Source organism: Habropoda laboriosa, unplaced genomic scaffold, assembly GCF_001263275.1.
Source record: "Habropoda laboriosa isolate 0110345459 unplaced genomic scaffold, ASM126327v1 scaffold57, whole genome shotgun sequence".
Lineage (NCBI taxonomy): Eukaryota > Metazoa > Arthropoda > Insecta > Hymenoptera > Apidae > Habropoda > Habropoda laboriosa.
Window position 1 is genome coordinate 382,759 of NW_017100229.1, and position 11,395 is coordinate 394,153.

Consider the following 11,395-nt stretch of genomic DNA (forward strand, 5'->3'; position numbering starts at 1 on the left):
CTCTTCCTCCCTCTTTCTCTCTCTTTTTCTATATTTTTCTTCGCTTCTCTCGCTTCTTCTCTATTTCTATTTTCTTCGACTTCTCTCTCTTTTCCTCTATTTTTCTTCACTTCTCTCTATTCTCTGTTTCCGTCTCGTTCCTTCTTTTTTCTCTATTTCTCTTCCTCTTCCGTATTTCTCCGTCTTCTCTTTTCCCGCGGTGTTTCCCTCGAGAGATCGATCTATCGCAGAGGCACGCGCATGCATTTCCTGCTGGTGCATAAATACCGCGACTGCTGCGTTATCTCCAATGTTGCCTCGCTGGGTCGTTACCTCGCGATAGTCGCTTTTTCTAGCCACGGAAAAATCGTATACGAGCCGCTCCGTTAGGCTAATAATCGCCAGCGATTAGGTTTTACGACTAGATTATCTGACCGTGTCGATTCCGCGACGTCCACTGCCGATCTCATTCTGGATCGTATCGATTCAGATTAAATTAGTAAGGATAGAGATGTTGGTATTTTCATTTCGTCAGGAGGAAGAAGCTTAGAATTTCAACCTATAATCGATACTCGTTCACGTGGAACTATTTACAATTAGAAATTCTACTTAAATTCCATCCATTCGTCCCTCGGTTATTAATCTCTGCCACAACTCGTAAATTCAATCGAAAATTACCATTAAACTGAAACCTTATCACAAGTACAATCTGTTTTCGTCAAATTTCGGCCATAATTCCTGCGATCAACCTCGAATCGATAATCACAAAGCAACAAGGTGTTAATTACAAACAGAAGCAAAGCTCGCTGTGTACGTTCACAAATAAAACGACAGAATTTACGCGGATATAACGTTCACCGGTGAACTGTTAAATTCCACAGATTGAAAAATCTCTCTCCGAATCGCTCGGTATTAGAGAAACTTCTGGTCGATTACCAGTGTGGGGGATTGCTCAATCGACGAAATTAGCCAGTCACTTCACCTTGAAAAATCGTAGTAAGTGCGATAAATTACGGGCGGCGAACAAAAAGAGAGAGAGAGAGAGAGAGAGAGAGAGAGAGAGAGAGAGAAGAAGAAATAAAGAAAGAAAGAGGAACTCGGCGAGTGAATCGTGGAAGGTAAACACATTTGGTAGCTCTCCGATACGTAGCTCGCATGAATGATCGACCCGTAACGGCGTAACGCGCCTCGTAATCGATCACGATTTCGACTTCCTTTTTATCTACCAACCGAACGTTAATCGTTCTCGATAACCGCTCTCGATCGTGCGCGAGATATCGCTGAACGGGGGTGGAGTGGGAGAAATGTAATTATTTTCGTCGCGACTGATTTCGTTGATATCGTCCGCGACGTTTACACGCGAATCTATCGGCCTCTTGTTGTCTCGATAAAATTGCATTCTTTCTCTACCATTCTGGAAAGAACGTTCGAAACTATTCTCTCCGCCGAGGCGTGTTTTACAAAGGTGTAGGAAGGGGAGAAAAAGATCGAACAGGTTTTTCTCCGAGTATTTCAATAATTATACTGAGCGTGTAAGGTCACGATTTTTATGGTGCTTGGAAGAGAGAAAGAGGAAAAAAGGAAACGTAATATTCGAAAGAGTAATGGTTCGTTGTATATGAAATTAATTAACCGGTATAGATAATATATCAGCGAGCACAGTTATGCGCTATATTTAAAAGGGGATAGAAAAAAAAAGAGAGAGAGGAAAACATTGTAGATAAATCACTCGACTCCGAAACGTCCTGTACAATTTGTAACTCTAACAATACCAATCAGAGGCCAATTGTTCGTACAAATTTCCTCGTATTTACCATCGCGAACAATAAACGACGTAGGGTATTAACGATTATTTAGATAAAGCATTATCGGTCGCGAGAATTGTTGTTCGAGCAGCGCGAATGCACTCGTCAACCAGGCAAAACAAATTGTCATTCGTCATTTCTATTATTCCGTCGAAATGAGGAGAGAGAGAGAGAGAGAGAGAGAGAACGGAAAAAGAGAGATATTTTGTTTGTCTCAAGGCTTTCACCTTTGAGTCCCACTTCGTCGCGATAAACAACAGCTCATTACCGGTAAACACATCGAAAGTATCATTCACATGGTATGCAAAGAAACGGAAAAAGTAGAGAGAGAGAGAGGGAAGAAATTCGAGTAAATTGCATCGCGTAAACGCGTGTTTTGTCACACGTCGTCTCCGATGGAAAAGTCATCGTTTACGTGGCCGACGAGACGCGTAATCGATCTTAATTCCGATCTCCCGGTATCAGGCCGCCTCCCGTTCCCCCGTCACGCCACACGAATCCCGCGGTTTCGCGATAAAAACGCAATATTCTGCAGTCGACTGCAAGATAACGCGTTCCATATTGCAGAGAGCTGACGAGATAACAGCACTCACGTTATTTACGTACGTGCGCGGAGCATTGTGCTGGATCACCAGCTTTTTCTATTTCGATTCAGCCTCTCCTCTCTTTCTACCACCTCCTCCCTTTCTGGCCGCCATTTTCCTTTTAGGTGAATCTACATAAAATCGATTGCAACTCCTCTCGTTGGGTGGTTCAACGTATTTTATTTGTTCCCTAGGGACAAAAATGTTCAGGTTGTCTCGTTTCCAACCAGAGTTTCACCTGGTGGAAGAAAAACCACTGTTGAATTTTTGTTTTCTTCTCGAGGCTTCGTTACTCTTCCGAGAATTCTAAGGAACAGACGAAACGTCGAGAAAGAGAGAAAGAGAGAGAGAGGCACACGGTCAATTTGGAACGTCGAAGACACACGAGGCAGAGGATCTCATTAACGCGTCGATTGCTAAATGTCTCCTAATTGGACGGCACGAGATCCACGGGAACGCGCGTGGTTATCAAAGGGTCGTCAACCTGACGTTCCGTGGAGACTGATCAAGGAAATACCTGTAAACACACGGCTGCGTCGTCGCGGGTCTGTGTGTCGATAGGAGTCTCCTGATAAGTGTAATCACGCGATCTCTCGCTTGCACCGCGAATCTCGGAAAGTCTCTCGTACGTCTTTTCGAAGAAATTCGAACATCAAACTACTAAACAAACCTCTTCTCTCTCGAACGAAAAACCATCTATGTACACCTATCGTATCTGATAATCGTATTTAATTAAATATTAATTCTCGCAAAATTCTTCCTCCTCGAATGAAATATAATTATCAATTACCTCCCGTTCAAAGTCCATAAAAAACCAATTCGAAGACAAGTATCTCGCAAAGTAACACGTATCGTGTCTGTATTAAATTCCTTTCTCGAACGGAAAGTCTAATTGAAACGTCTCACTTGGAAAATTCCGAAAATCGAACTAGGAAAAACCGTTAAAAACCGTGTTCAAGCGTCTTCGTCGGTATCTTCTCTTCTCTATGAACTAAAGGTTAATTATCGAGGTTGGAGCGACAAGGCCAGGAGAGCTGTTCTCGCGGGACATAATAAATTTGTCGCGTTTCCAAACGAGCAGGCAAAAGCACTTTTGCAACATCGTGTATAGGAACCGTGTACACGTAGAAAGTACAAGGTTCGCCGGAGAAGAAAGTGTCATCGTCGGTTGGTAAATGGGCCCGGTGAGTTTCGAGGTGTACATCGTCGCGCGCCACGTTCAGCATTAGCCAAGTTATACTACACACCGCCGGTCTCTCCTCGTGTGTTCTTCTCAACACTAGCGCCCCGGTGAAAGTCATTTCGAACGACTGTGTGGCGGCGGCGGCGGCGACGGCGACGGTGGGCTGATTATTATGCTATCCGGGCAATCGTCATTCAATTATTACACCGGCGGCTCCGTCTTCGCACGGCGTAATTACACTGGACAACAGTGGCGCGAGGAACATTTTTCTCCCCTTCCTCCACCTTCTTCACTTGCTCGCCCGCCTACTGCGTTGCGCGAAATTCAACGCGTATGCAAATCGGTTCTTCGACGTTCAACACCTTTCGAATTCAATTTGCGTCCGCGTGCACCGTGCTGTTTTCGTTGTGCCACGCGTCTTGAAAACAGTATCTCTCTGTCAAAGTCTTATTGCCCCCCCTCTCTCTCTCTCACTCCTCTTTAGATTAAAACATGCCCTATTGTTTTTTCCACACCTCGCACGATTCGCCGGGGGGAAAATGTCTCTGGTGTTTTCACGGAGCACCGTGTATCTGTCTGACCGGTGCCGGGAATAATCTACTGCCGCGGTGAGTCCCTTATCTCTGGTCTACTGTGATGAACTTCGGGGGGAGGGTGAAAGGGAACTTCATTTGTTGTTTATGCATGCCGTTGTTTTGCAAGTTTATTTGTTTGCCGGTGTAAGGTGATTGTGATACGTAGCGTGTATTGCGGGTAGACGAGAGATAAAGAATAGAGCGGGGAGTGTGAGAACAGCGAGAAACCGGAAAAATCAAGGTGGATTAGACTAAGAAATTATAAACGAATGTTGGTTGTTGGAGATTTTTCGATTTTGGACATTACTTGTCTCTTTTTCAAATTTTTTCGAAGAAGCTCTCGAATGAAATATTATATTTTGCAACTTTTCGTTCAGAGATCGATACGTAACTAATTCACCAATTAAAATATTAACTACCATAAATTTCAATCTTCCTGATCTCGAAAGATTCATCCTTGAATGAATTGAAGCGTTCCTCCATAAGAAACTTCTCTGAAAAATTTCAAAACTAATTTTCCTAATCTCCAAAGATCGTCCCTGAGTAGATTAAAGGGTTCGCCCAATAAGAAGCCTACTTTTAGCCACAAACGTACTCATAAAAACCAAATACGTCTTACTATTAAAAAAAAAAAAAAAAAAGCGAAAAAGTGGACGGACATGCAAATCACCGCGGAGGTGCCGTCGAGCGGCGTGTTTCGGTTTCATTTGCATACATTACGTCGAACAATACATCTCTAGAATTTCGTTCAATTTTTCGAGTCCTTCTTTTTAACACGAGATTTTAATTGCATCCACGTCGCCTATCGACAACGAATCAAGGTCTCCGAAAAAGATAACGTGGAATAAGGAGAGACCTGTTGTTCGTTTGGTGAATGAAAAAGAGAACGAAAGGAAGAAAGAACGATTCTCTGGCGTTAGTGGAAGGGTTCGTTTGCGCCGCGAGTGGAAAAGAGGCGGTTCTTTGCGACGAGAAACGCAATAAACTATTGAAAAGTACCGTGCGTGGACGAAGAGTAATGCGATAGGCGTTGTTGACTCGCGATTATAAACGCGTTGCGCCGCACTGCAATGAGCTTTACGATCGCCCCGTTGGAATATAAAACGAAACGCGAATTCGAGGAAGTCGGACGTCCAACACACAAGTCCTTGATTCGATTCGGCGAAATTTTTTGTTCGCGCCCCACCAATGAAATATTTAAACGTTGTATCTTTTTGATTTATCACGCGTGTGTAGCCCGTCGTCCGTGCAAACGCTTTCGATAAAAAGAAAAAAAAAGAAACGAGAGGAAGAGAAGATGTGTCACGGTGGTGCATACTGGATGGTGGGATTTGACGGATCGAGAGACTCTTTTTTCTTTCTTTTTTGGTAAAACAAAGGAGATACGCCGGTACAAATCACGTTGATTTAGCGTGGCTCATTTTGAAACCAACTCTATCCTGTTCGATACTGTTCTTTTTATTGGGACAGTATTTCAATGGAACTGTATACGTTTCTCCTTTCAATTTGTCATACCGACAGAGATGAATTTCGTTCTTTTTAACGCGATTTTCAATGGAAGTGTTTAGTATTCGAATAGAATACACCTTGGAGTAATTATTCGCGAATAATTCCTATAAAACGGCGCACTAATGGAACCTCGCAATTTCTCCCTTCGAATCAGACGATCTTTTTGCGCTCGGAACAGAGATCATTGCGCGTGCATAGCGGTACCGGACGTGCCGCGTATATGATCCGTTTCTTCTAATTAAAACGAGCAAGGAACGAGGCCCGGTAACCGCGATGTATCGTAAAAAGATCGAAGTATTCGAGCCGCGAGGCACAAAGCAACGATCGCTAATGATGTCGAGTTTTCGTTTCTATCTCTCTCCATCTCTCTCCCGCTCAGCTACTTCGTCGAGAGTCAGTTCAGTCCCGTGGATCTCTCGGCAGCTTCATAAATCAGTGCCGCGTCAGACGTATGCAGATCAGCGTGTTTTTACGTCGAATAAGTCTTCTTTTGTGCACGCGTTCTGAATTACAAAATGACGCCCTCCACCGCTCGCCGTTACGCTCGCCGATCGAAGACGAGTAATTAACGAGAGATAGAGAGAGAGAAGGGAGATATAGTACAGGTCCGCGATCGAACATCTGGGCTCTTAATTATCTCATTCAATATTTGCCACGTTGAAAACGCGACGAATTTTCAACGAGCCTCGCTTTTACATTGTTTGCAGAACGCCGCGCGGAACGTATGAAGCACGATAGCGAAAGAGAGAGAGAGTGGATTAAGCGCGAACAGCAGACGAATCGATCGATCGGTCAAAATATATTCAGGGACGCGCGATTCATTCATACGATATAATGGAATATGTGGACGGCGTACACGTGGAAACAGGCATGCTCTCTCTCACCGCGATTTCGCACGTACATTTTGCAAATGAAACACCTGATCAGATGACACTACGTGTTTTCCAATTTTTCGCGGAACTGTTTAAACGATCTATGGACTCCTTTTTTAAAGTGTAGGTGTTAGTATACTGTTGAAATAGGTGTTAATGAAATGTTCAACGATTTTAAGACACTTCGACACGTTGCGAGACGATTGTTTATGTCTTCGTTAAAAAGAAAAAAATCTTAAATTATTCTGCAAGTGAAAAGTGTTCGGTGAAATTTGATTTTGGTTGAAACACTTGACCGATCGTACCGTCTAATTTCGAGCTGTGTACCTTCCAGAAGCAAAATTCCGAAAACTCGAATGAAAAATCGAACGATGTTTACGTTCGTATTTTTACAAGAAATTTATAAATTCGTAGTTCTAACTTTAGCGCTAAACGGCTATTCGCGCAGGTAAATTTCTATTTATCGTCTTTCGCTATTTTTAGTTCTGCAGTACAGTTAAGCTTGGTTTATTTGTCATCACCTGCCATTTTTAATTCTCTGGGACACCAGACATCTCGTGATTCACAGGCAACGTGTGTATACTTTTCGAAAATAGAACTTTGTAATTATTTGAAGCAAACCCTATACACACCTACAACCTACCATATTTCTAAAAAAAAAAGCTACTCTCAAAATACAAATTGCAAAAATTACAATTCAACCTCCGTCATCGATCATTCCATTCATACGACAATTTTATTCACCGCGAAAATTCGCACACACGCCCTTTAACTTGGTTAGCTGATCCACGTAAACAATTTTCAACGCAGAGCTGCATAAAGCTCCCAGAGAAAATAAAAAGAAAAAATGCGTATTTAATTTCAGTATCGAAACCGAGATAACGCGTGCTCGCGAGCTCTCCACGCCTCGTAACGCTTTCTAGGTATGCGCTTGCGAAACCCTCTCCGCTGGTCATTATGTCAGTTTCATAATGCGCGACTGCTCGGAGGCGTACACACGCGCCGGTGCGTTTTTGATTCCTGTCGCGTCGCACGGTGGTATCGTTTGCAGTCTGAATTGCACTCCAACACGTTTCTTTTCCCCTCGTTCGCGAGATCTCCTTCGCGAAATCGCCTCGAGAGAAACGAGAAATAAATTATATACATACATAAACACACGAGTAGAAGTTAGTACACCTCTTTTAATCGTTTGGAAAGTATTTTAACCGAGCAAGTATATTTTATTCGATTTCCTCAAACGATTGCAGCAGCAACCCACAGCTCATGCTTTGTACTCCCTCTAATTCGCTCGCGTGTTCTCCAAGTCACGGACGGACCAAGCCTTAATACCACGCTTTTGTAATTTAAAATCGACCAAACGCGAAATATTCGACTGCTGTTTACTAAACCGTTCAGCCTCAGGTGAAACGTAATCAAGATTCTCTCTCTTTCTCTCTCTCTCTCTCTCTCGCGCTCTCTCTCGTCGAGTAATTCCAGTGAAATCAGGCCCTTTTCGTAATTAAAGGCGGAAAAGTAATTATACAGCTCGACCGGTCGCCTCCTCGGTTCTTCCATCGAGCAGCTCGTCGTCTCTCCCTAGGTGTAGTACGTCTCGCGCGCGTTTTCTAATATTTGTCGAGCCTGTTGCAAAGTAAATTCGCGGAATCGTAAACAACACCGATAGCTGCGTTATCGTGCCCGCGATATATTAGCTCACGATTTTCCACCGTTATTATTATTCTTTCACACTCTTATTCCTTCGTTTTATTCCTTTCAACCTGTTAACAGTTCTCTTTTTTCTCTCTCTTTCGAAAGATTCATCCTTGAAGCTTTCGTCCATAAGGAAATTCTCGAAAAAATTTCGAAAACTTCAATTTTCCTAACCTCCAAAGATTCGTTTTATTCTCGCTCTTCTTTTCAACCTCTTAACAGTTCTCTTCTTTTTCCTCTCTTTCCAATTGAAAAATCGACAGTTGGACAGTTTCAAAAGAGGACGATTCTTTTCCTCCTTTTATTTCGATAGACGATAGAGGAAGATTTTCTCTCGAAATCTTCCAGGCTGTCAGATAAATTATTCGTCGGTGGAAAATCGCGATGCTATCGGTGCCACTGCTAGAGACGACCATTCATGATGCAACTCACAAAAGGATTGACACGCTTCGTATGCATGTAAAATTTATGCGACACGTTGATGCGTCGCTCTCGAGAGGAACCGGATGTGATGCTCTCGAATCTCGTGGTCATCCTGTCAGACGGATGCAGGAACACTCGTTTTATCGAGCGTGATCGACTGATGAAGCGGATTGTGATAAAAAAAAAGAAGAAGAAGAGTAAAGAAGAAGATATTCTACACGATTCGAGAAGAAAGAAATTGATTTGCAAGTTGAAGTTTAGAAACGTGGCTTCAATTCTCTAATCTCTCAAGGATTCTCCGCTGGTTTGATAATACGCCGTTACGAGGAAGTAACTCGCATAATGATTTCTCAAAACTGATTCCTTAATGCTGCGATTAGTCACATGTTTTGCTCTGTGCAGGTGCAATTGCGCGTTTCTTATCATTTCTCGGTCGGTCTACCCGACCGAGTGAATCGAAGCAGAATATACCTCGAGACCCGATCAATTACGTCAATTTGTTACAATTTTCCACGTAAAAGATTGATCGGGTGATAGTGAGAACCTGTAATTTCTCATTGGTGTGTTGCGCGTAATCCTTGACAGAACCGTAACTGACTGAATATATCTATCGATCGATCAAACGCCGATCGAGAAACACTGCGTTCCTCTCGACTCCGGAAAAATCTTGTCCAACGAGTAAAATAATTTGTTGCTACTTGATCCGTTTATTTTCTCGGTTTATAATTACAACGTTCTAATTGAAATACCGTTTTGCAACTATGTGCACGTCTGCGTATGCGTGTGTGTTAACCGTGTTTGTTTGATTTGGTATTACAGAAGAGGAGAGTTTAAGGTGGCTAAATAAGAGGCGAAGGAGAGGGTATAGAGGAGAGAAGAAGTGAGGAAAATAGAGAAGGATCGCGGTGGAGTAGCGGTCGTAGGTGGCATGATAAGCAAGGACACAGGTGCTACAAGGGAATCAGGTGACCTGGTGGACAATAGTGAAGCGTTTAGTGTCCAAAGGACGAGGAAGTATCGACAGACTCGTCGTCGCGTTTCACGACAACGAATGTCGGAATGACGCGTCGATCAAGTCGCGGCTGGGCAGCAGAGGGTGCAAGGATTTCGTTAGACGGGAAAAAGTGATACAGGTCGTGGTTGGTGCCGGAGCAGGCGGAGAGAAAGTTGGCGAAGGGAGAGGCGCCAGGAAGAAGCGTTTGGGGATCGCCGAAATTATCGCAGAGAAGGTGAGCCTGTCTACTTTTTCTTTTCTATTCCTATGAAATTTTCGTTTAGTTCGAAGAAAGAATCCTTATTTTATCGAGAACTTGAAATATTTGAGAACGCTAATTTTTTTTAATTTTTCGCCCGACTTGCTGAAATTGATCCTTTACAATTTTTTCTAAAGACACCGTGCGACAGTTAACCCTAAGTTAGTCTGGTGAATCTTCATATTTTTAGAAGTTAATCTTTCTCGAACCATTGAAATCTTATTGGCGGATCTCTGGGGACAAGTGAGATGTAAAATTGATAAGACGAGATAAATCGAGCTTCTCCTCTATTTCACGTATTATTTCCGCAATCGTAAAAATTACGAATGAATATAATAAGTGTTTGTCCAGAGACGCTACCAGATTAACCGAGGGTTAAGAAAACCCCGGGCAGATTCTATATCGAATTAAATTGTATAACACGAACAAATCTTCCGGCATTTATCGATCGGTATTCAAAAATATCCGATAGGTCGTGTTACGTGCCGGTGCTCACAATAGACGCGGTATTGTTTTCAGAGGCGATCGTGGGCTCATTGTCTCGTCACTCTCCAGCAGCAGCGACGGATAACGTCCTCTCGTCGCTATCACGATGTCGTTATTATGAGATCCACTGTGCTGGCAGACTTGACGTTCCCTTACACCTGACGACATTCTACAAGATTAATTCTACCGTTCTCCATCGATCTTGGACCATTCGATAAAACGACAGAAGAATAGCCAAAAAGAAAAAGAAGTAGTGGACCAAGAAACCTCAGAAAACTTCAATAACAAGGAAAAAGACACGAGAGGCTACCAAAGAACTTAAAATTCGTGTGGAGAACCAGGTCAAGGTTAACTGACCCTCCCCAAAAAAGACGCAGAAGAGGTAGTGATCTCTTGTGTGTTCAATCTCTTAGAAACAAATCTCTGAATCACACACGCAATTCCTCGTGACGACAAAAAACAAGAGGAATAAGAAAAAAAGAAAGAAAAAGGAAGAAAGAAGAAAACAGACAGTGCGACCTGTCTGTGCGAGTGTGCGTGGGAAGAGCCAGGGAGAGTCGATAAAAGAATAGAAGAGGGGTGCTGCGTGGTGAAACGCGACGAGAGGGTGAAGTGAAGGTGTCCTCGTGGGGTGCCAGAGTGAGCACGATAGCACCTCTGGTGCCCTCGGCCGTGGGTCCCGAGGGGACGGACGCCATGGCGGCCTCTTCGTCCTCGTCGAGCGGCGAGCAACAGTATTCACTCAGGTGGAACGACTTCCACTCGAGCATCCTCAGCTCATTTCGTCATCTGAGGGACGAGGAGGATTTCGTGGACGTGACCCTGGCATGCGACAGTAGCAGCTTCACGGCGCACAAGGTCGTCCTCTCTGCGTGTAGTCCTTACTTCCGGAGGCTCCTCAAGGTCGGTCATGTTTTTACTCGCTGCTTCATTTCCTATCAGTTTCTTTTCGCTTTTTTTGTTTTGTTTTATTGATAATAGAATTCGAGGAGCTACGTGTACTTGGAGGGTACGAAAAATAATTTTTGTAATTTTTT

At 43.4% G+C, this 11,395-nt stretch overlaps 1 protein-coding gene across 1 annotated transcript in view; it reads left to right on the plus strand.

Annotated features, from left to right (window-relative positions):
* The window catches only part of LOC108571436 (protein abrupt), a 68,445-nt gene that overhangs the window by 9,195 nt on the left and 47,855 nt on the right, over positions 1 to 11,395 (plus strand). Inside the window, exons 2-3 of the mRNA XM_017933479.1 lie at positions 9,439 to 9,848; positions 10,392 to 11,261. Of these exons, the coding sequence (XP_017788968.1) occupies positions 11,055 to 11,261 (207 nt within the window). The 5' untranslated portion in view covers positions 9,439 to 9,848; positions 10,392 to 11,054. The remainder of the gene's footprint in view (positions 1 to 9,438; positions 9,849 to 10,391; positions 11,262 to 11,395) is intronic.